We start from the raw sequence: 22,807 nt of genomic DNA on the forward strand, positions 1-22,807 counted from the left end.
CTGTTGATATCAAAATCATCAGGATCAACGGAGATAGGCTTTTGAGAGCCTTTTGGAGTAGAGATTTTGGGAATATTTTTGGCAGGTTTCTGAAATACATAATGTTAATATAAAAGACACATCAGGCTTAATTACAATACTTACCGATGGAACTGTTGGTTTCTTGATATCAATATCTTTTGGATAAAGACTATTGATATCAATTTCTTTTGGATAAAGGCTGTTGATATCAATATCATCAGGATCAACGGATATAGGCTTTTGAGAGCCTTTTGGAATAGAGATTTTGGGATAATTTTTGGCAGGTTTCTGAAATACATAATATTAATATAAAAGGCACATCAAGTATAATTACAATGTTTACCGATGGAACTGTTGGTTTCTTGATATCAATATCTTTTGGATAGAGACTGTTGATATCAAAATCTTTAAGATGATTGTCATCAGGATCAACGGAGATAGGCTTTTGAGAGCCTTTTGGAGTAGAGATTTTGGGAATATTTTTGGCAGGTTTCTGAAATACATAATGTTAATATAAAAGGCACATCAGGCTTAATTACAATACTTACCGATGGAACTGTTGGTTTCTTGATATCAATATCTTTTGGATAAAGACTATTGATATCAATTTCTTTTGGATAAAGGCTGTTGATATCAATATCATCAGGATCAACGGATATAGGCTTTTGAGAGCCTTTTGGAATAGAGATTTTGGGATAATTTTTGGCAGGTTTCTGAAATACATAATATTAATATAAAAGGCACATCAAGATTAGTTACAATATTTACCGATGGAACTGTTGGTTTCTTGATATCAATATCTTTTGGATAAAGACTGTTGATATCAAAATCTTTAAGATGATTGTCATCAGGATCAACGGAGATAGGCTTTTGGGAGCCTTTTGGAATAGAGATTTTGGGAATATTTTTGGCAGGTTTCTGAAATACATAATATTAATATAAAAGGCACATCAAGTATAATTACAATGTTTACCGATGGAACTGTTGGTTTCTTGATATCAATATCTTTTGGATAAAGACTGTTGATATCAATTTCTTTTGGATAAAGGCTGTTGATATCAAAATCTTTAAGATGATTGTCATCAGGATCAACGGAGATAGGCTTTTGAGAGCCTTTTGGAATAGAGATTTTGGGAATATTTTTGGCAGGTTTCTGAAATACATAATATTAATATAAAAGGCACATCAAGTTTAATTACAATATTTACCGATGGAACTGTTGGTTTCTTGATGTCAATATCTTTTGGATAAAGACTGTTGATATCAATTTCCTTTGGATAAAGGCTGTTGATATCAAAATCATCAGGATCAACGGAGATAGGCTTTTGAGAGCCTTTTGGAGTAGAGATTTTGGGAATATTTTTGGCAGGTTTCTGAAATACATAATATTAATATAAAAGGCACATCAAGATTAGTTACAATATTTACCGATGGAACTGTTGGTTTCTTGATATCAATATCTTTTGGATAAAGACTGTTGATATCAATTTCCTTTGGATAAAGGCTGTTGATATCAAAATCATCAGGATCAACGGAGATAGGCTTTTGAGAGCCTTTTGGAATAGAGATTTTGGGATAATTTTTGGCAGGTTTCTGAAATACATAATATTAATATAAAAGGCACATCAAGATTAGTTACAATATTTACCGATGGAACTGTTGGTTTCTTGATATCAATATCTTTTGGATAAAGACTATTGATATCAATTTCTTTTGGATAAAGGCTGTTGATATCAAAATCATCAGGATCAACGGATATAGGCTTTTGAGAGCCTTTTGGAATAGAGATTTTGGGATAATTTTTGGCAGGTTTCTGAAATACATAATATTAATATAAAAGGCACATCAAGATTAGTTACAATATTTACCGATGGAACTGTTGGTTTCTTGATATCAATATCTTTTGGATAAAGACTATTGATATCAATATCTTTTGGATAAAGACTGTTGATATCAAAATCTTTAAGATGATTGTCATCAGGATCAACGGAGATAGGCTTTTGGGAGCCTTTTGGAATAGAGATTTTGGGAATATTTTTGGCAGGTTTCTGAAATACATAATATTAATATAAAAGGCACATCAAGTATAATTACAATGTTTACCGATGGAACTGTTGGTTTCTTGATATCAATATCTTTTGGATAAAGACTGTTGATATCAATTTCTTTGGATAAAGGCTGTTGATATCAAAATCTTTAAGATGATTGTCATCAGGATCAACGGAGATAGGCTTTTGAGAGCCTTTTGGAGTAGAGATTTTGGGAATATTTTTGGCAGGTTTCTGAAATACATAATATTAATATAAAAGGCACATCAAGATTAGTTACAATATTTACCGATGGAACTGTTGGTTTCTTGATATCAATATCTTTTGGATAAAGACTGTTGATATCAATTTCCTTTGGATAAAGGCTGTTGATATCAAAATCATCAGGATCAACGGAGATAGGCTTTTGAGAGCCTTTTGGAATAGAGATTTTGGGATAATTTTTGGCAGGTTTCTGAAATACATAATATTAATATAAAAGGCACATCAAGTATAATTACAATGTTTACCGATGGAACTGTTGGTTTCTTGATATCAATATCTTTTGGATAAAGACTGTTGATATCAATTTCTTTTGGATAAAGGCTGTTGATATCAAAATCTTTAAGATGATTGTCATCAGGATCAACGGAGATAGGCTTTTGAGAGCCTTTTGGAGTAGAGATTTTGGGAATATTTTTGGCAGGTTTCTGAAATACATAATATTAATATAAAAGGCACATCAAGATTAGTTACAATATTTACCGATGGAACTGTTGGTTTCTTGATATCAATATCTTTTGGATAAAGACTGTTGATATCAATTTCCTTTGGATAAAGGCTGTTGATATCAAAATCATCAGGATCAACGGAGATAGGCTTTTGGGAGCCTTTTGGATTAGAGATTTTGGGAATATTTTTGGCAGGTTTCTGAAATATAGAATTTTAATATAGAAAGCACATAAAGTTAAATTACAATTCTTACCGATGGAACTGTTGGTTTCTTAATATCAATTTCTTTTGGATAAGGGCTGTTGATACCAAAATCACCAGCATCAACGGAGATAGGCTTTTGAGAGCCTTTTGGAGTAGAGATTTTGGGAATATTTTTGGCAGGTTTCTGAAATACATAATATTAATATAAAAGGCACATCAAGTTTAATTACAATACTTACCGATGGAACTGTTGGTTTCTTGATATCAATATCTTTTGGATAAAGACTGTTGATATCAATTTCCTTTGGATAAAGGCTGTTGATATCAAAATCATCAGGATGAACGGAGATAGGCTTTTGAGAGCCTTTTGGAATAGAGATTTTGGGATAATTTTTGGCAGGTTTCTGAAATACATAATATTAATATAAAAGGCACATCAAGATTAGTTACAATATTTACCGATGGAACTGTTGGTTTCTTGATATCAATATCTTTTGGATAAAGACTATTGATATCAATTTCTTTTGGATAAAGGCTGTTGATATCAAAATCATCAGGATCAACGGATATAGGCTTTTGAGAGCCTTTTGGAATAGAGATTTTGGGATAATTTTTGGCAGGTTTCTGAAATACATAATATTAATATAAAAGGCACATCAAGATTAGTTACAATATTTACCGATGGAACTGTTGGTTTCTTGATATCAATATCTTTTGGATAAAGACTATTGATATCAATATCTTTTGGATAAAGACTGTTGATATCAAAATCTTTAAGATGATTGTCATCAGGATCAACGGAGATAGGCTTTTGGGAGCCTTTTGGAATAGAGATTTTGGGAATATTTTTGGCAGGTTTCTGAAATACATAATATTAATATAAAAGGCACATCAAGTATAATTACAATGTTTACCGATGGAACTGTTGGTTTCTTGATATCAATATCTTTTGGATAAAGACTGTTGATATCAATTTCTTTTGGATAAAGGCTGTTGATATCAAAATCTTTAAGATGATTGTCATCAGGATCAACGGAGATAGGCTTTTGAGAGCCTTTTGGAGTAGAGATTTTGGGAATATTTTTGGCAGGTTTCTGAAATACATAATATTAATATAAAAGGCACATCAAGATTAGTTACAATATTTACCGATGGAACTGTTGGTTTCTTGATATCAATATCTTTTGGATAAAGACTGTTGATATCAATTTCCTTTGGATAAAGGCTGTTGATATCAAAATCATCAGGATCAACGGAGATAGGCTTTTGAGAGCCTTTTGGAATAGAGATTTTGGGATAATTTTTGGCAGGTTTCTGAAATACATAATATTAATATAAAAGGCACATCAAGGATAATTACAATGTTTACCGATGGAACTGTTGGTTTCTTGATATCAATATCTTTTGGATAAAGACTGTTGATATCAATTTCCTTTGGATAAAGGCTGTTGATATCAAAATCATCAGGATCAACGGAGATAGGCTTTTGGGAGCCTTTTGGATTAGAGATTTTGGGAATATTTTTGGCAGGTTTCTGAAATATAGAATTTTAATATAGAAAGCACATAAAGTTAAATTACAATTCTTACCGATGGAACTGTTGGTTTCTTAATATCAATTTCTTTTGGATAAGGGCTGTTGATACCAAAATCACCAGCATCAACGGAGATAGGCTTTTGAGAGCCTTTTGGAGTAGAGATTTTGGGAATATTTTTTGCAGGTTTCTGAAATACATAATATTAATATAAAAGGCACATCAAGTTTAATTACAATACTTACCGATGGAACTGTTGGTTTCTTGATATCAATATCTTTTGGATAAAGACTGTTGATATCAATTTCCTTTGGATAAAGGCTGTTGATATCAAAATCATCAGGATCAACGGAGATAGGCTTTTGAGAGCCTTTTGGAGTAGAGATTTTGGGAATATTTTTGGCAGGTTTCTGAAATACATAATATTAATATAAAAGGCACATCAAGATTAGTTACAATATTTACCGATGGAACTGTTGGTTTCTTGATATCAATATCTTTTGGATAAAGACTGTTGATATCAATTTCCTTTGGATAAAGGCTGTTGATATCAAAATCATCAGGATCAACGGAGATAGGCTTTTGAGAGCCTTTTGGAATAGAGATTTTGGGATAATTTTTGGCAGGTTTCTGAAATACATAATATTAATATAAAAGGCACATCAAGATTAGTTACAATATTTACCGATGGAACTGTTGGTTTCTTGATATCAATATCTTTTGGATAAAGACTATTGATATCAATTTCTTTTGGATAAAGGCTGTTGATATCAAAATCATCAGGATCAACGGATATAGGCTTTTGAGAGCCTTTTGGAATAGAGATTTTGGGATAATTTTTGGCAGGTTTCTGAAATACATAATATTAATATAAAAGGCACATCAAGATTAGTTACAATATTTACCGATGGAACTGTTGGTTTCTTGATATCAATATCTTTTGGATAAAGACTATTGATATCAATATCTTTTGGATAAAGACTGTTGATATCAAAATCTTTAAGATGATTGTCATCAGGATCAACGGAGATAGGCTTTTGGGAGCCTTTTGGAATAGAGATTTTGGGAATATTTTTGGCAGGTTTCTGAAATACATAATATTAATATAAAAGGCACATCAAGTATAATTACAATGTTTACCGATGGAACTGTTGGTTTCTTGATATCAATATCTTTTGGATAAAGACTGTTGATATCAATTTCTTTTGGATAAAGGCTGTTGATATCAAAATCTTTAAGATGATTGTCATCAGGATCAACGGAGATAGGCTTTTGGGAGCCTTTTGGAATAGAGATTTTGGGAATATTTTTGGCAGGTTTCTGAAATACATAATATTAATATAAAAGGCACATCAAGATTAGTTACAATATTTACCGATGGAACTGTTGGTTTCTTGATATCAATATCTTTTGGATAAAGACTGTTGATATCAATTTCCTTTGGATAAAGGCTGTTGATATCAAAATCATCAGGATCAACGGAGATAGGCTTTTGAGAGCCTTTTGGAATAGAGATTTTGGGATAATTTTTGGCAGGTTTCTGAAATACATAATATTAATATAAAAGGCACATCAAGGATAATTACAATGTTTACCGATGGAACTGTTGGTTTCTTGATATCAATATCTTTTGGATAAAGACTGTTGATATCAATTTCCTTTGGATAAAGGCTGTTGATATCAAAATCATCAGGATCAACGGAGATAGGCTTTTGGGAGCCTTTTGGATTAGAGATTTTGGGAATATTTTTGGCAGGTTTCTGAAATATAGAATTTTAATATAGAAAGCACATAAAGTTAAATTACAATTCTTACCGATGGAACTGTTGGTTTCTTAATATCAATTTCTTTTGGATAAGGGCTGTTGATACCAAAATCACCAGCATCAACGGAGATAGGCTTTTGAGAGCCTTTTGGAGTAGAGATTTTGGGAATATTTTTGGCAGGTTTCTGAAATACATAATATTAATATAAAAGGCACATCAAGTTTAATTACAATACTTACCGATGGAACTGTTGGTTTCTTGATATCAATATCTTTTGGATAAAAACTGTTGATATCAATTTCCTTTGGATAAAGGCTGTTGATATCAAAATCATCAGGATCAACGGAGATAGGCTTTTGGGAGCCTTTTGGATTAGAGATTTTGGGAATATTTTTGGCAGGTTTCTGAAATATAGAATTTTAATATAGAAAGCACATAAAGTTAAATTACAATTCTTACCGATGGAACTGTTGGTTTCTTAATATCAATTTCTTTTGGATAAGGGCTGTTGATACCAAAATCACCAGCATCAACGGAGATAGGCTTTTGAGAGCCTTTTGGAGTAGAGATTTTGGGAATATTTTTGGCAGGTTTCTGAAATACATAATATTAATATAAAAGGCACATCAAGTATAATTACAATGTTTACCGATGGAACTGTTGGTTTCTTGATATCAATATCTTTTGGATAAAGACTGTTGATATCAATTTCCTTTGGATAAAGGCTGTTGATATCAAAATCATCAGGATCAACGGAGATAGGCTTTTGAGAGCCTTTTGGAGTAGAGATTTTGGGAATATTTTTGGCAGGTTTCTGAAATACATAATATTAATATAAAAGGCACATCAAGATTAGTTACAATATTTACCGATGGAACTGTTGGTTTCTTGATATCAATATCTTTTGGATAAAGACTGTTGATATCAATTTCCTTTGGATAAAGGCTGTTGATATCAAAATCATCAGGATCAACGGAGATAGGCTTTTGAGAGCCTTTTGGAATAGAGATTTTGGGATAATTTTTGGCAGGTTTCTGAAATACATAATATTAATATAAAAGGCACATCAAGATTAGTTACAATATTTACCGATGGAACTGTTGGTTTCTTGATATCAATATCTTTTGGATAAAGACTGTTGATATCAATTTCCTTTGGATAAAGGCTGTTGATATCAAAATCATCAGGATCAACGGAGATAGGCTTTTGGGAGCCTTTTGGAATAGAGATTTTGGGAATATTTTTGGCAGGTTTCTGAAATACATAATATTAATATAAAAGGCACATCAAGATTAGTTACAATATTTACCGATGGAACTGTTGGTTTCTTGATATCAATATCTTTTGGATAAAGACTGTTGATATCAATTTCCTTTGGATAAAGGCTGTTGATATCAAAATCATCAGGATCAACGGAGATAGGCTTTTGAGAGCCTTTTGGAGTAGAGATTTTGGGAATATTTTTGGCAGGTTTCTGAAATACATAATATTAATATAAAAGGCACATCAAGATTAGTTACAATATTTACCGATGGAACTGTTGGTTTCTTGATATCAATATCTTTTGGATAAAGACTGTTGATATCAATTTCCTTTGGATAAAGGCTGTTGATATCAAAATCATCAGGATCAACGGAGATAGGCTTTTGAGAGCCTTTTGGAATAGAGATTTTGGGATAATTTTTGGCAGGTTTCTGAAATACATAATATTAATATAAAAGGCACATCAAGATTAGTTACAATATTTACCGATGGAACTGTTGGTTTCTTGATATCAATATCTTTTGGATAAAGACTGTTGATATCAATTTCCTTTGGATAAAGGCTGTTGATATCAAAATCATCAGGATCAACGGAGATAGGCTTTTGAGAGTCTTTTGGAATAGAGATTTTGGGAATATTTTTGGCAGGTTTCTGAAATACATAATATTAATATAAAAGGCACATCAAGTATAATTACAATGTTTACCGATGGTTTGGTTTGGTTTGGTTTCTTGATATCAATATCTTTTGGATAAAGACTGTTGATATCAATTTCTTTTGGATAAAGGCTGTTGATATCAAAATCTTTAAGATGATTATCATCAGGATCAACGGAGATAGGCTTTTGGGAGCCTTTTGGATTAGAGATTTTGGGAATATTTTTGGCAGGTTTCTGAAATATAGAATTTTAATATAGAAAGCACATAAAGTTAAATTACAATTCTTACCGATGGAACTGTTGGTTTCTTAATATCAATTTCTTTTGGATAAGGGCTGTTGATACCAAAATCACCAGCATCAACGGAGATAGGCTTTTGAGAGCCTTTTGGAGTAGAGATTTTGGGAATATTTTTGGCAGGTTTCTGAAATACATAATATTAATATAAAAGGCACATCAAGTATAATTACAATGTTTACCGATGGAACTGTTGGTTTCTTGATATCAATATCTTTTGGATAAAGACTGTTGTTATCAATTTCTTTTTGATAAAGGCTGTTGATATCAAAATCATCAGGATCAACGGAGATAGGCTTTTGAGAGCCTTTTGGAGTAGAGATTTTGGGAATATTTTTGACAGGTTTCTGAAATATTGAATTTTAATATAAACGGCACATGAAGTTTAATTACAATTATTACCGATGGAACTGATGGTTTCTTGATATCAATTTCTTTTGGATAAAGGCTGTTGATATCAAAATCTTTAAGGTTACCAGACTCAACGGATATTGGCTTTTGAGAGTCTTTTGGAATAGAGATATTGGCAGGTTTCTAAAATATATAATTTCACTATGAAAGGCTCATTAATATTATTTACAATACTCACCGGTGGAACTTTTGGTAAAATTAAATCCTATTTACAGAAAATTTAAAAGTTTAATAACGAAGTTCTCAATAAATATAGTTATCCTTACCTCAAGTAAAGGAACTCGCGTTGGATTTGGCTGATCAATCCAGACTCCGGATGGTGAAATACCATTACCTGAGACACAGGATTGCTTATCAACTTTGTTATTAATACATACCGGAGCAATTGTTGTTAAAAGTGAATCCTGGTGAAATTTAAATGGGATAATATTAAACTAAGGCTTAAACTGGCTTTGAGGTTACGGATCGTGGGAATAAGAGCTTTTGGACAACGGTATAGAAAATAGAATGTAAAATACCACCGATTCTTTCTCTATCATTAGTTTTATAGGACAAATGTTCTGACTTATCGAAACGAACTGGTAAAATACAAAATATTTTAAAATTTTAAATTAAACAAGAAAGGAAGCAAACTTCGGCAAGCCGAAGTTCATATACCCTTGCAGCTATTAAATATTCTTGAAGACATTAAAATTATGATTTACTTGCGTGTATGTTTAAAAGCATTGAAGCTATGATGATTTGCAGCTCAATTGAGTTTATATGGCAGCTATATGATATCGCTTTCCGATTTTACTAAAATTAAAAGCTTAATTCATATGCCAAATCATTAAATAATAAAAAAGAATATCTACAAAAATTACAAATTAAAAAAGTTACATTTAAAACATTTTTTTAAAATTTTTTTCGTGTTTTCATCGTCGTCCGGTTTTGATGAAATTTAATCCGTAATTCTGAAATATTTAACCTTCACTATATGTCGAAGAACTACAAAATAAATTAAGAAACAGCAAAGTTCTAATTTTTTAAATTTATTTTTCCGATTGTTCCTATGTGAGCTATATGCTATAGTCGTCAGATTTTAATGAAATTTAAAACGTAACTCTGAACTCTGAGAGACTTAACAATTACTATATGTCGAAAAACTAAAAATAGAATTAAAAAACAGCAAAGTTATAATTTTTTTTCTTTATTTTTCCGATTGTTCCTATGGAAGCTATATGCAATAGTCGTCGGATCCGGCTAGTTCCGACTTATATACTACCTGCAATAGAAAGGCAACTTTTGGGAAAGTTTCATGCAGATAGCTTTAAAACTGAGAGACTAGTTTGCATATAAACGGACGGACAGACGGACATGGCTAGATCGACTCTCCTAGTGTTACTGATCAGGAATATATATACTTTATAGAGTCGGAAACGTCTCCTTCACTGCGTTGCAAACTTCTGACTGATATTATAATACGCTCTGCAAGGGTATAAAAAGAATATAAAACTTTTGTTTTCCTTTCTGGTGTACAATTTGTTGGACTAATTTTAATTTTTCTATGTAGTTTTGGCTTAATACCGAAAGCATGTTGCAATATTTAAGGATCCCAGAATTTTAATATAAGTCAAATAAGTTTATTTCCTCACCGACGGTAAAATGTTCTTTGTACTGGGTGTATTTCCAGGAATTTCGCTTCCGAATGATACTGCTCCTGCAATTGAAATGTTTTTGGTTGCTTTTCCAGGAACAGGCTACAAATGTATTTTTAGTTAAGTTAAAAATATATGTTTAAAACCTTGATTTCTTACTTGTATTGAGATTTTTGAATTAATTGGTATTTGAGTTGTTGCTTCCGGCTTAGTAACTCCGCCAGCAGGCTATTGGAGCATAAAAGTGTATACATAATTCATAAGAAAATTCAAAATATGAATTTCCTTACCAGTGTTAAAATGTTGTTTGTATTTGGAGATTTTTCAGGAGTTTTGATTCCAACTGTTCCAGCTTTAAGGTTAGTAAGGTGTTTGGTTGCATTTCCAGTAACAGGCTGTTAATATTATTGGACATTAACTAGAAAGCGAAGTTTAGAATGTAATATTCTTACTGGTAGTAATGTTTCTGGATTATTTGGAATTTGGTTAGGTGCTTCCGGTTTGGTAATGATGGTCTTAACTGCACCAGCAGGCTTAAACAAAATTATAGAACATAAGATTTGATATTATTTAAAATTCATTTTCTTACCGGAATTAAAATGTTGATTTTGGTTGTTGCACTTCCAACGTTTACATCTCCATTCACTATTGTTTTATTTCCAGAAGCTTTCTATTTAAATATTAAAGGACATCAACTAGAGAAAGATTTCTAAAACCACATTTTCTTACTGGTATTAAAGATTCTGGATTGCTTGAAATTTGGTTGGATGCTTCAGGTTTGGTAATGGTGGGATTAACTGAACCAGCAGGCTATTGAATTAGAGAACACAAGATCTAAGAACAATCAAAAAAACTACTTTCCTCACCTGTGTTAAAATGTTGTTTGAACTTGGTGCATTCCCAGGAGTTTTGGTTCCAACAGATCCTGCTCCTGGAATTGCTGGGCTCTTGGGTGCATTTCCAGAAACCGGCTAAAAAACATTTTAGAACATATACTAGAAAGTTATCCTTTAAACCTATGTTTCTTACTGGTATTGAAGTTTCTGGATTAATATTAATTTTGTTGGGTACTTCGGAATAAGTAATGTTGGGATTAACTCCACCAGTAGACTATACGAGATTTAAAGTATATGCATAAAATTTGAGAGTAGTCTAAATTAGAATTTCCTTACATTGATTGTACTTAGTGAATTTTCAGGAGTTTTGACTGATTCTGCTTCAGGAATTGTAATGAGTTTGGTTTCATTTTTGTTTGTTGGAACTGTTGTTAAAATTAAATCCTATTAAAGAAAAATGAATATTTTGATAATGCAGTTCTTAATAAATTGATTTATACTTACCTTGAGTAAAGGAATTCGGGTTGGATTTGGCTGACCAATCGAGTCTCCGAATGGTGAAATACCATTAATTTTTGTTTCTGACAGTTTACCTGAGACACAGGATTGCTCATCAACTTTGTTATTAATACATAGCGGAGCGATTGTTGTTAAAAGTAAATCCTGGTGAAATTTAAATAGAATAATATTAACCTAAGAATCGATATAATTGGCTTTGGGGATACTGTTTGTGGGAATAAGACCTTTTAGACAACGGTATAGAAAATAGAAGGTCAAATACCACCGATTATTTCTCTATCATTAGTTTTATAGGACAAAATATTTTAAAATTTTAAATTAAAAAAGAATATTAAACTTTTTTTTCCTTTCTGGTGTACAATTTGTTGAACTAATTTTAATTTTTCTATGTAGTTCTGGTATAATACCGAAATCATGTTGCAATATTTAAGGATCCCAGCATTTTAATATAAGTCAAATAAGTTTATTTCCTCACCGACGGTAAAATGTTCTTTGTACTGGGTGTATTTCCAGGAATTTCGCTTCCGACTGATACTGCTCCTGCAATTGTAATGTTTTTGGTTGCATTTCCAGGAACAGGCTACATATGTATTTTGAGACTTAAGTAAGAAAAATATGTTTGAAACCTTATTTTCTTACTGGTATTGAGATTTTAATTGGAATTTGAGTGGTTGCTTCCGGTTTAGTAACTCCGTCAGCAGGCTATTGGGGCACAAAAGTGTATACTAAAGTCATAGGAATATAAAAATTTGAATTTCCTTACCAGTGTTAAAATGTTGTTTGTATTTGGTGATTTTTCATGAGTTTTGATTCCAACTGTTCCAGCTTCAAGAATAGAAAGGTGTTTGGTTGCACTTCCAGTAACAGGCTGTTAATATTATTGGACATTAACTAGAAAGCGATGTTTAGAATGTAATATTCTTACTGGTATTAATGTTTCTGGATTATTTAGAATTTGGTTAGGTGCTTCCGGTTTGGTAATAATGGGCTTAACAGCACCAGCAGGCTTAAACAAAATTATAGAACATAAGATTTGATATTATTTAAAATGCATTTTCTTACCGGTATTAAAATGTTGGTTGTGCTTGTTGCACTTCCAACCTTTACATCTCCAGGAATTTCATTCACTGTTGTTTTATTTCCAGAAGCTTTCTATTTAAATATTAAAGGACATAAACTAGATAAAGATTTCTAAAACTAAATTTTCTTACTGGTATTAAAGTTTCTGGATTACTTGAAATTTGGTTGGATGCTTCAGGTTTGGTAATGGTGGGATTAACTGAACCAGCAGGCTATTGAATTAAAGAACCTTGTGTTCTAAGAACAATAAAAAAAAACTGCTTTCCTCACCTGTGTTAAAATGTTGTTTGAACTTGGTGCATTCCCAGGAGTTTTGGTTCCAACAGATTCTGCTCCTGGAATTGCTGGGTTTTTGGTTGCATTTCCAGAAACCGCCTACAAAATATTTTAGAACATAAACTAGGAAGATATGCATCAAACTTATTTTTTACTGGTATTGAAGTTTCTGGCTTCATATTAATTTGGTTGGGTGCTTCAGAATTAGAAATGTTGGGATTAACTTCACGCTCGCTCCCCCCTCTGCCTGGACTTCAAGGTTCTGCTCTACAATTCAACGCTTAAGCCAGTCTGGACTAAACGGACGGACAGACGGACAGACTTATATGCAAACTAGTCTCTCAGTTTTAAAGCTATCTGCATGAAACCTTCCCAAAAGTTGTCTTTCTATTGCAGGTAGTATATAAGTCGGAACGAGCCGGATCGGACGACTATAGCATATAGCTCCCATAGGAACAATCGGAAAAATAAATGAAAAAAAATTATAACTTTGCTGTTTTTTAATTTTTTGTTTAGTTCTTCGACATTTAGTAATGGTTAAATATTTCCGATTTACGATTTAAATTTCATCAAAATTGGACGACTATAGCATATAGCTCCCATAGGAACAATCGGAAAAATAAATGAAAAAAATTATAACTTTTCTGTTTTTTAATTTTTTGTTTAGTTCTTCGACATTTAGTAATGGTTAAATATTTTCGATTTACGGTTTAAATTTCATCAAAGTCGGACGACTATATCATATAGCTCCCATAGGAACAATCGGAGAAATAAATGAAAAAAAATTATAACTTTTCTGTTTTTAAATTTTTTGTTTAGTTCTTCGACATTTAGTAACGGTTAAATATTTCCAATTTACGGTTTAAGTTTCATCAAAGTCGGACGACTATATCATATAGCTCCCATAGGAACAATAAAAATATATAAAATAACTATCAAATAATTGAGCTGAAAATCATCATAGCTTCAATGTTTTTAAACATATACGCAAGTAAATTATAATTTTAATGTTTTCAAAAATGTTAATTCTTGCAATAGCTGCAAGGGTATATGAACTTCGGCTTGCCGAAGTTTGCTTTCTTTCTTGTTTTTTTCAAAATTTAAGAATTACGGTTTAAATTTCATCAAAATCGGACGACTATAACATAAAGCTCCAATGAAAACAATAAAAATTAAAAAAAAAATTTTTAATGTAACTTTTTTATTTTGTATATTTTTAGAATTCAGAATTACGCTTTTAATTTGATTTAAAACGGAAAACTATATCTTGTAGCTACCATAGGAACTAGGAATAACTTTTTTTAAACATATACGCAAGTAAATCATAATTTTAATGTTTTCAAGAATATTTAATTTTTGCAATAGCTGCAAGGGTGTATGAACTTCGGATTGCCGAGGTTTACTTCCTTTCTTGTTAAAACTAAATTTTCTTACTGGTATGAAAGTTTCTGGATTACTTGGAATTTGGTTGGGTACTTTCGGTTTGGTAAGGGTGGGATTAACTAAACCAGCAGGCTTTTGAAAATTAAAAGTACATAAGATCTAAGAACAGGAAATAAAGACTTTCTTTACCGGTGTTAAAATGTGGTTTGAACTTGGTGAATTTCCAGGTGCTTCGCTCCCGACTGATCCTGCTCCTGGAATTGCTGAGCTTTTGATTTCACTTTTAGAAACCGTCTAAACAATATTTTAGAGCATTAACTAGAACGATATACTTAAAATCTATTTTTCTTACTGGTATTGAAGTTTCTGGATTCATTTTTATTTGGTTGGGTGCTTCAAAATTGGTAATGTTGGAATTTACTACGCCAACAGAACTCCAATCTACTCGAGAAACAGGCTGTACAAACATTTTTGGACATTAACTAGAAAGCGATGTTTAGAACGTAATATTCTTACTGGTATAAATGTTTCTGGATTATTTGGAATTTGGTTAGATGATTCAGGTTTGGTAATAGTGGGTTTAACTGTACCAGCAGTCTAATACAAAATTAAAGAACATAAGACTTGATAAAATGCGATAAAGGAATTTTCTTACCGCTACTGCATTTCCAGAAGTTTCGCTCCCAACACTTTCTGCTCCTGGAATTTTAGGTCTTCTGATTGTATGTCCAGAACCGTTCTATTTCAACAATAAGGACATAAACTGGATAGAGATTTCTAAAACTACATTTTCTTACTGGTATTAAAGTTTCTGGATTGCTTGAAATTTGGTTGGATGCTTCAGGTTTGGTAATGGTGGGATATACTGAACCATCAGGCTATTGAATTAGAGAACACAAGATCTAAGAACAATCAAAAAAACTACTTTCCTCACCTGTGTTAAAATGTTGTTTGAACTTGGTGCATTCCCAGGAGTTTTGGTTCCAACAGATCCTGCTCCTGGAATTGCTGGGCTCTTGGGTGCATTTCCAGAAACCGGCTAAAAAACATTTTAGAACATATACTAGAAAGTTATCCTTTAAACCTATGTTTCTTACTGGTATTGAAGTTTCTGGATTAATATTAATTTTGTTGGGTACTTCGGAATAAGTAATGTTGGGATTAACTCCACCAGTAGACTATACGAGATTTAAAGTATATGCATAAAATTTGAGAGTAGTCTAAATTAGAATTTCCTTACATTGTTTGTACTTAGTGAATTTTCAGGAGTTTTGACTGATCCTGCTTCAGGAATTGTAATGTGTTTGGTTTCATTTTTGTTTGTTGGAACTGTTGTTAAAATTAAATCCTATTAAAGAAAAATGAATATTTTGATAATGCAGTTCTTAATAAATTGATTTATACTTACCTTGAGTAAAGGAATTCGGGTTGGATTTGGCTGACCAATTGAATCTCCGGATGGTGAAATACCATTAATTTTTGTTTCTGACAGTTTACCTGAGACACAGGATTGCTCATCAACTTTGTTAATAATACATACCACAGGAGCGTTTGTTGTTGAAAGTAAGTCCTGCTGAAAATTTAAAAAGGAATGATATTAAACTAAGAATCGATAAAATTGGCTTTAAGGATACGGTTTGTGGGAATAAGACTTTTGGGGTAACGGTATGGAAAATAAAAGGTAAGAAACCACCTATCTTTTTTTCTATCTTAAGTTTTATAGGACAAATACAAACTATTTTAAAATGTTCAATTAAACAAGAAAGAAAGTAAACTTCGGCAAGCCGAAGTTCATATACCCTTGCAGCTATTGCAAGAATTAAACATTTTTGAAAACATTAAAATTATAATTTACTTGCGTATATGTTTAAAAACATTGAAGCTATGATGATTTTCAGTTCAATTATTTGATAGTTATTTTATATATTTTTATTGTTCCTATGGGAGCTATATGATATAGTCGTCCGACTTTGATGAAACTTAAACCGTAAATTGGAAATATTTAACCGTTACTAAATGTCGAAGAACTAAACAAAAAATTTAAAAACAGAAAAGTTATAATTTTTTTTCCATTATTTCTCCGATTGTTCCTATGGGAGCTATATGATATAGTCGTCCGACTTTGATGAAATTTAAACCGTAAATCGAAAATATTTAACCATTACTAAATGTCGAAGAACTAAACAAAAAATTAAAAAACAGAAAAGTTATAATTTTTTTCATTTATTTTTCCGATTGTTCCTATGGGAGCTATATGCTATAGTCGTCCGATTTTGATGAAATTTAAATCGTAAATCGGAAATATTTAACCATTACTAAATGTCGAAGAACTAAACAAAAAATTAAAAAACAGCAAAGTTATAATTTTTTTCATTTATTTTTCCGATTGTTCCTATGGGAGCTATATGCTATAGTCGTCCGATCCGGCTCGTTCCGACTTATATACTACCTGCAATAGAAAGACAACTTTTGGGAAAGTTTCATGCAGATAGCTTTAAAACTGAGAGACTAGTTTGCATATAAACGGACGGACAGACGGACAGACGGACATGGCTAGATCGACTCGCCTAGTGATGCTGATCAAGAATATATATACTTTATAGGGTCGGAGATGTCTCCTTCACTGCGTTGCAAACTTCTGACTGAAATTATAATACCCTCTGCAAGGGTATAAAAAGAATATCAAAACATTTTTTTTGATTTACTGGCGAACAACTTGTTGGACTAATTTTCATTTTTCTATGTAGTTAAAATTTGCTTGAAATTTGGTTGGATGCTTCAGGTTTGGTAATGGTGGGATATACTGAACCATCAGGCTATTGAATTAGAGAACACAAGATCTAAGAACAATCAAAAAAACTACTTTCCTCACCTGTGTTAAAATGTTGTTTGAACTTGGTGCATTCCCAGGAGTTTTGGTTCCAACAGATCCTGCTCCTGGAATTGCTGGGCTCTTGGGTGCATTTCCAGAAACCGGCTAAAAAATATTTTAGAACATAAACTAGAAAGTTATCGTTTAAACCTATGTTTCTTACGTGTATTGAAGTTTCTGGCTTCGAATTAATTTGCTTGGATGCTCCAGAATTAGTAATGTTGGGATTAATTCCACCAGCAGGCTATTGGAGATTTTAGGTAAGAATAAGCATAATTTAAATTGAATTTCCTTACCTTGTTTGTGCTTGGAAAATTTTCAGGAGTGTTGCCTGATCCTGCTTCAGGAATTGTAATATTTTTGGTTGCATTTCCAGAAACAGGCTATTAATATTATTGGACATTAAATAGAAAGCGATGTTTAAAACATAATATTCTTACAGGTAATAAAGTTTCTGGATTAACTGGAATTTGATTAGATGATTCAGGTTTGGTAATTATGGGTATAACTGCACCAGCAGTCTAATACCGAATTAAAGAACTTAAATACTGATATTATGCGATAACGGAATTTTCTTACCGCTGCTCCATTTCCAAGAGTTTCGCTTCCAACTTTGCATGCTCCCGGAATTTTAGGTCTTATGGTTGTATGTCCAGAACCGCTCTATTTAAATATTAATAGATATAAACTTGAAAGAAATTTTAAAACTAAATTTTCTTACTGGTGTTAAAGTTTCTGGATTACTTGGAATTTTGTTGGGTACTTTCGGTTTGGAAATTGTGGGATTAACGGAACCAGCAGGCTATTGAAAAATAAAAGTATAAAAGTTCAAAGAACAAGCAAAAAAAAAAATTACCTGTGTTAAAATGTTGGTTGTACTTGATTCATTTCCAGGAGTTTCACTTCCAACTTTTTTTGGTATAGACGGATTTCCTAATAAAGAGTTTTCCGGAATAGTATCTTTTCCTAAGCCTATCTCAGGAACTGATACATTAGGATTGGACTTGGCCCCGTTCGACCCCTTAGAAGCAACCTGAAATAGGGTAAGTACACATATTATACCCTTTGTTTTAAAACAAGTGTTTTGATAATTACTTCAGTTGGGAGTTCACTTATATTAATAATAAGGCAACTACCATTGATGGCAACGTATGGGGGCACGCAAAGAAATTTCGGCATATAACGAGCATCCACATGTTGCCAAATGAGGCTTACAGCTACGATCCATCTAATCGACATCCTTTTTTGATGCAAGTCTGCTTAGAAACTGATTGAATATGCTACATTTATTATTTTTGTTGCATTGCTAATATGTCGTTTTAAAAACGCGAGGAAACCCAATTAGATTTGGTAAATCTGTTCTACTTTACTTTTAAGAGAGCAAGAAACATAGATACAGTTCTAAAAAGAAATCAATAAATATAAAATTTGTTTAAAATAATTGTTCTATAACAAATATTTTTACTTAAATATACAAATTTAATAGAGTCAAGAATTTTATTTATTTATTAAGTAATAAATAAATTTTAATGAATATAAATTTCGAGTATAAATAAAAACATTTAGTTTGGAGAATCCGAACTAAAAATAACAATATCAATCATCTTTTGGAAAGAATAGAAATCAAAACACTCTGCTAAAAGCAACTGAATCTGAAATGGCAAACATGTTGATGTTTAGTGTGCATCAGGAAGCTAGATATTTGCAATGAATAAATGGAACATCGAATAAAAGCTTGGAAATAGGCGAATAAATTAAAAGTGATGAACGAGGGGAAAAATAGGGAAATTGGCACGCATCAAACGTGTCAAAGTGACAATTATTTATTTACATGTCGCCCCTTCTCGCTCTCCGTGATGAATGACAAAAACAACAATGGCAGCTCTCATGACTCTGGTCACATTTGCGTGCGAAAGCGACGTGAGGTGCATGTAAAAATTCAGAGGGGTGTGAAAAAATGTGGCCGTGGCACAGGTAAAAATGCTTTTACATTTGTCAACGGCAGCTGCATTACACAGAAAACAATATTTTGCATCCATGGTAGAGATTTATTTTTTAAATTACATTTTTTATGCATGCCTACACACCGCCCTCATTATGATTAGTTATTTGACATTTTAATATTCATGATAAGTTCTGATGCCAACTGAATTGTATATAAAATCAAAATATGAAGCGGGTTTTTACACTCTCTGAGCCAAGTCTCAAATAATTTGATGAGTCTATATTAATTTTTAAACACTGTGTCCAAAAATCAAACAAATTTAATGATAATTAAAAATTGAGTGAAAGTGTACGTGTTGTGACTTACAGTTAAAAATAAGGAACAATTGTTATAAAACAAAATATTGCCTCAAAACAAGTAACTCAATATCATAATTAACATTTCACAATTATGCATACTTTTAGATTTCAGAAAAATTTTATTTAGATGAGTGTGGGTCGAATATAAATTGATCCGATTTTTTTGTGTGTAACTTCTGTTGATATGAAGCCATCAAGTTGTGCACTATGTTTATTTATCAACAGATTAGCAGGCAGTTTTGGTGGCTACCGCTGTCTCTTTTCCTGGTCTTAGTACCGTCTCTTTCGCTCTGCTGGATGTAATGGCACATGAAATCGCAATAAACATGACACAGAGCGTAGCAACTTTTGCGGCATATAGTTAAGTATAACTTACGCCCAGAGCGCTCGTAATTCAAAAATTCTTCAGCGAATGGCAGGGGCGATTTAAGGGCGGGAATGGAGGGGTTAAAGGGTGTGCCAGGGGGCGTTAAGGGGGCGTTGGGTGTTCTGGGATTCTGCAAGTAACAGTCACGCTTTTGAGTGTGGGCGTGTGACGACAGTGGCACTTTCCCTGGGGTCTGTTTTGTCCTTTTTCCATCGCCATCTGCCTCGAACTGTGAAATATGTTGCATACTTTGTGGGCACTCTATCTCTCTCCATCTTTATACCCCTCACCCGGCTTCTCCTTTGACTTTTGCGGTTTATTGTAGGCGTGGCGCGTGCCAAACTTAACATACACAATCATTTTTGTGCCAAACCATTTTCGCTTTCCACTCACGTCCCACAAAATGGGGGCGGGTGTGGGTGGTAGTGCGAGTTTCAGTTGGCAAGGTCCTTCGGGTCTGGCTCGTATAAGTTCATAATTCATTCTTTCATTATTATTTTCATTTTCACATTTTCGGTTTCCTCTCTCTTTTTTTCTCCGGGACTTCCCTACCCGGTCTTCGGATTTCCAGTGTCTTTGACAAATTGTTTTAAATTGCATTTTCATAATAGTTTTCCTTTTTTCAGCGCAGAAGAATGAAGTTGATGTTAAATGAATAAATAGGTTATCTCATTGAAACATTAGCTGGAAATTCTTTATTCTTTCCTAAAATTCTGGTTATTGTTTTTACAGTATAACAAATTAATTTATATAAATATTTAATTTAAATTAATTTAGATTAAAGTTTAAATGCAAAAATTTATGAAAGCTTGTTATCATGGCATCTAAGCCATTTTAATGTAAATATATTTTGATTTTCCTTTACCACTTTTAGTGCCTTAAGAATAAAGGTGAAGTCGTGACTCTTGCAAGAAAATAGACCAATCGGCCCATGGTTTTCTGTATAGCTCCAAATATATTTTATCAAGCCACAACGCACTTTTCAGAATATTAATTTAAATTATTTATCTTTTTGGGGATCTCATTAAACTTGCTTAGTTTTGGTATTAAAATATTTATTTTTCTATGCTGTTTCTCTGTCATGTGATTCTATTTACTCGTGCCCAATGATCCCTGCAGCCCGGCAATTTCCTGCACCCAAATCCAACCCGATCCCTATTCCGATTTCGATTCCGATTCAGATCCAGATCCAACAAGTCACAGTCCCCAAAACCTTCGATGACATTTTGTGTTCGACAGCCAACGGCAAAGTGGGTGGTTCAGAGGGTAGTTCAGTGGGGGGTTTTTGTGGGTGGTTCAGTGGGTGATTCAGTGGGTGATTCAGTGGGTTCTGCAGCAGGCGGTAGGGGTAGCAGCGACCACAGTCGCGTCTTTTGTTTGCTTTGACAGAGAGCGCCCTCGATGTTTTGTGTGTGTGTTTTAGTCTGGGTGGCTTGGCTGTTTTGGCATTGGCGGCTGCAGATTTGCTCGCCGGAGCACTAAACTTTTATTTCTTAAATCTGTGAATCGCTTGTGCGCCTCGCTCAAAGTCAATATGCGGGCGCAAATGTACGAAATGATGAGACAGGCATGTCAAGAGGGTGGTGGCTAAACAGAGAGAAAGTCATGGACTTATTGTGGGTTTATAAGCCATGCTAAATAGAAAATGGGTCCAAAATATTAGTCAGTTTATTTAGACTTTGTAAAATTTTTGTACTCCCCGTGAAATACACAACTCCAACTTCCTTTACTCTACTTTATATGTATTCTATATATATAATTTTTTTTTAGTGAATCGTTCGGAAATTCTTTTTTATTTTTTTTTTAACAAACGATGAATGCTTTTTAAATCAATTCCCATATCTACTGTCTAGTGCTTTGTCTCATTTGAAAATAAGAAGTATCAAACTAAAATCATTAGTATAGACACGTTTTAAAAATGGGTTTTTGTAAAAAATGTAATTTTACAGTATAAAAATTATATTGTAATATTATGCTTTTATTTTATTATTCTCGCCCTTTTGGTGATATTTTGTTCATGTGTAAAGATAACGTTAACCAAACTGGGCCTCTGATTTTCCCAACTTTGTCGCTGCTGTTGCCGCTTCCTGCTTTTTGGAAAATCGGTTTTTGTTGATGCCAACGCCAGTTGTTTAGCCCCCGACAGCGAGGACTTCAGTTAACCCACTACCACCCACTGCCGGCCCCGTTTACATCCCCGATCGCACTGGACCCACCATTTCCCACCCATCTAACCACATCCCATCCGTGGGCCCAGCTACTGTCCAGCACACAACGACAACCGACAACTGAAGTGGAGTTTTGTTTGTTGTCCGTTTGTCAATTACAAAACTTTTATTGCAATTTACTTTTGTTTCAAGCTCACAACAGTCACTTTTACCTACCGCCCACCGCCCACCACCCATGGCCATGACCATACCCCCTTTTGAGGTCGCTTCGATTGCTGTTCGTTGACAATTTCGTTGTTCGCTCGGTTCAAGTATTTAATATAGCACTCGATGAAGTAATATCCATTCGCTTGTTTGATGAATTGTAACGGCTCGATGTTCGAGGCCATCAAATAACGATACCCACTGGATGCCAACGATGTTGGCTCAGTGTTAGATGTGGATTGGTTTGG

General features: G+C 33.0%; 2 protein-coding genes and 1 long non-coding RNA gene across 3 annotated transcripts in view; all 3 read right to left on the reverse strand.

Moving 5' to 3' along the window:
- LOC108145656 (neuroblast differentiation-associated protein AHNAK) overlaps window positions 1–8,128 on the reverse strand; it is a 9,539-nt gene extending 1,411 nt beyond the window's left edge. Inside the window, exons 1-36 of the mRNA XM_041709878.1 lie at window positions 8,034–8,128; window positions 7,814–7,978; window positions 7,594–7,669; window positions 7,374–7,487; window positions 7,154–7,318; window positions 6,934–7,058; window positions 6,744–6,789; window positions 6,524–6,688; window positions 6,334–6,468; window positions 6,114–6,278; window positions 5,894–6,058; window positions 5,659–5,838; window positions 5,424–5,603; window positions 4,764–4,928; window positions 4,574–4,708; window positions 4,354–4,518; window positions 4,134–4,298; window positions 3,899–4,078; window positions 3,664–3,843; window positions 3,444–3,608; window positions 3,224–3,388; window positions 3,034–3,128; window positions 2,814–2,978; window positions 2,579–2,654; window positions 2,359–2,523; window positions 2,116–2,199; window positions 1,890–2,018; window positions 1,670–1,834; window positions 1,450–1,614; window positions 1,230–1,343; window positions 995–1,174; window positions 790–939; window positions 570–734; window positions 365–514; window positions 145–309; window positions 1–89 (exon numbers count right to left, since the gene is read on the reverse strand). The exon at window positions 1–89 is cut by the window's left edge and continues 76 nt beyond it. Of these exons, the coding sequence (XP_041565812.1) occupies window positions 1–89; window positions 145–309; window positions 365–514; window positions 570–734; window positions 790–939; window positions 995–1,174; window positions 1,230–1,343; window positions 1,450–1,614; window positions 1,670–1,834; window positions 1,890–2,018; window positions 2,116–2,199; window positions 2,359–2,523; window positions 2,579–2,654; window positions 2,814–2,978; window positions 3,034–3,128; window positions 3,224–3,388; window positions 3,444–3,608; window positions 3,664–3,843; window positions 3,899–4,078; window positions 4,134–4,298; window positions 4,354–4,518; window positions 4,574–4,708; window positions 4,764–4,928; window positions 5,424–5,603; window positions 5,659–5,838; window positions 5,894–6,058; window positions 6,114–6,278; window positions 6,334–6,468; window positions 6,524–6,688; window positions 6,744–6,789; window positions 6,934–7,058; window positions 7,154–7,318; window positions 7,374–7,487; window positions 7,594–7,669; window positions 7,814–7,978; window positions 8,034–8,128 (5,153 nt within the window). The remainder of the gene's footprint in view (window positions 90–144; window positions 310–364; window positions 515–569; window positions 735–789; window positions 940–994; window positions 1,175–1,229; window positions 1,344–1,449; window positions 1,615–1,669; window positions 1,835–1,889; window positions 2,019–2,115; window positions 2,200–2,358; window positions 2,524–2,578; window positions 2,655–2,813; window positions 2,979–3,033; window positions 3,129–3,223; window positions 3,389–3,443; window positions 3,609–3,663; window positions 3,844–3,898; window positions 4,079–4,133; window positions 4,299–4,353; window positions 4,519–4,573; window positions 4,709–4,763; window positions 4,929–5,423; window positions 5,604–5,658; window positions 5,839–5,893; window positions 6,059–6,113; window positions 6,279–6,333; window positions 6,469–6,523; window positions 6,689–6,743; window positions 6,790–6,933; window positions 7,059–7,153; window positions 7,319–7,373; window positions 7,488–7,593; window positions 7,670–7,813; window positions 7,979–8,033) is intronic.
- Window positions 8,129–8,370: 242 nt separating this feature from the next.
- Window positions 8,371–8,734, reverse strand: LOC121467703. The gene is made up of 3 exons (XR_005977771.1): window positions 8,685–8,734; window positions 8,495–8,629; window positions 8,371–8,439 (listed from the first exon to the last, which is right to left on the reverse strand). It is a non-coding gene; the product is annotated as an uncharacterized LOC121467703 (long non-coding RNA).
- Window positions 8,735–17,521: 8,787 nt separating this feature from the next.
- LOC108141865 lies at window positions 17,522–20,537 on the reverse strand. Its single transcript, XM_041709879.1, is given in 7 exon segments — window positions 17,522–17,621; window positions 17,680–17,760; window positions 17,813–17,951; window positions 20,197–20,348; window positions 20,350–20,393; window positions 20,395–20,441; window positions 20,444–20,537. Coding segments are annotated over 7 exon segments (657 nt in total).
- Between the last annotated feature and the right edge of the window lie 2,270 nt (window positions 20,538–22,807).

The sequence above is a fragment of the Drosophila elegans genome, unplaced genomic scaffold (genome assembly GCF_018152505.1).
Source record: "Drosophila elegans isolate 14027-0461.03 unplaced genomic scaffold, ASM1815250v1 contig_520, whole genome shotgun sequence".
Taxonomy (NCBI): domain Eukaryota; kingdom Metazoa; phylum Arthropoda; class Insecta; order Diptera; family Drosophilidae; genus Drosophila; species Drosophila elegans.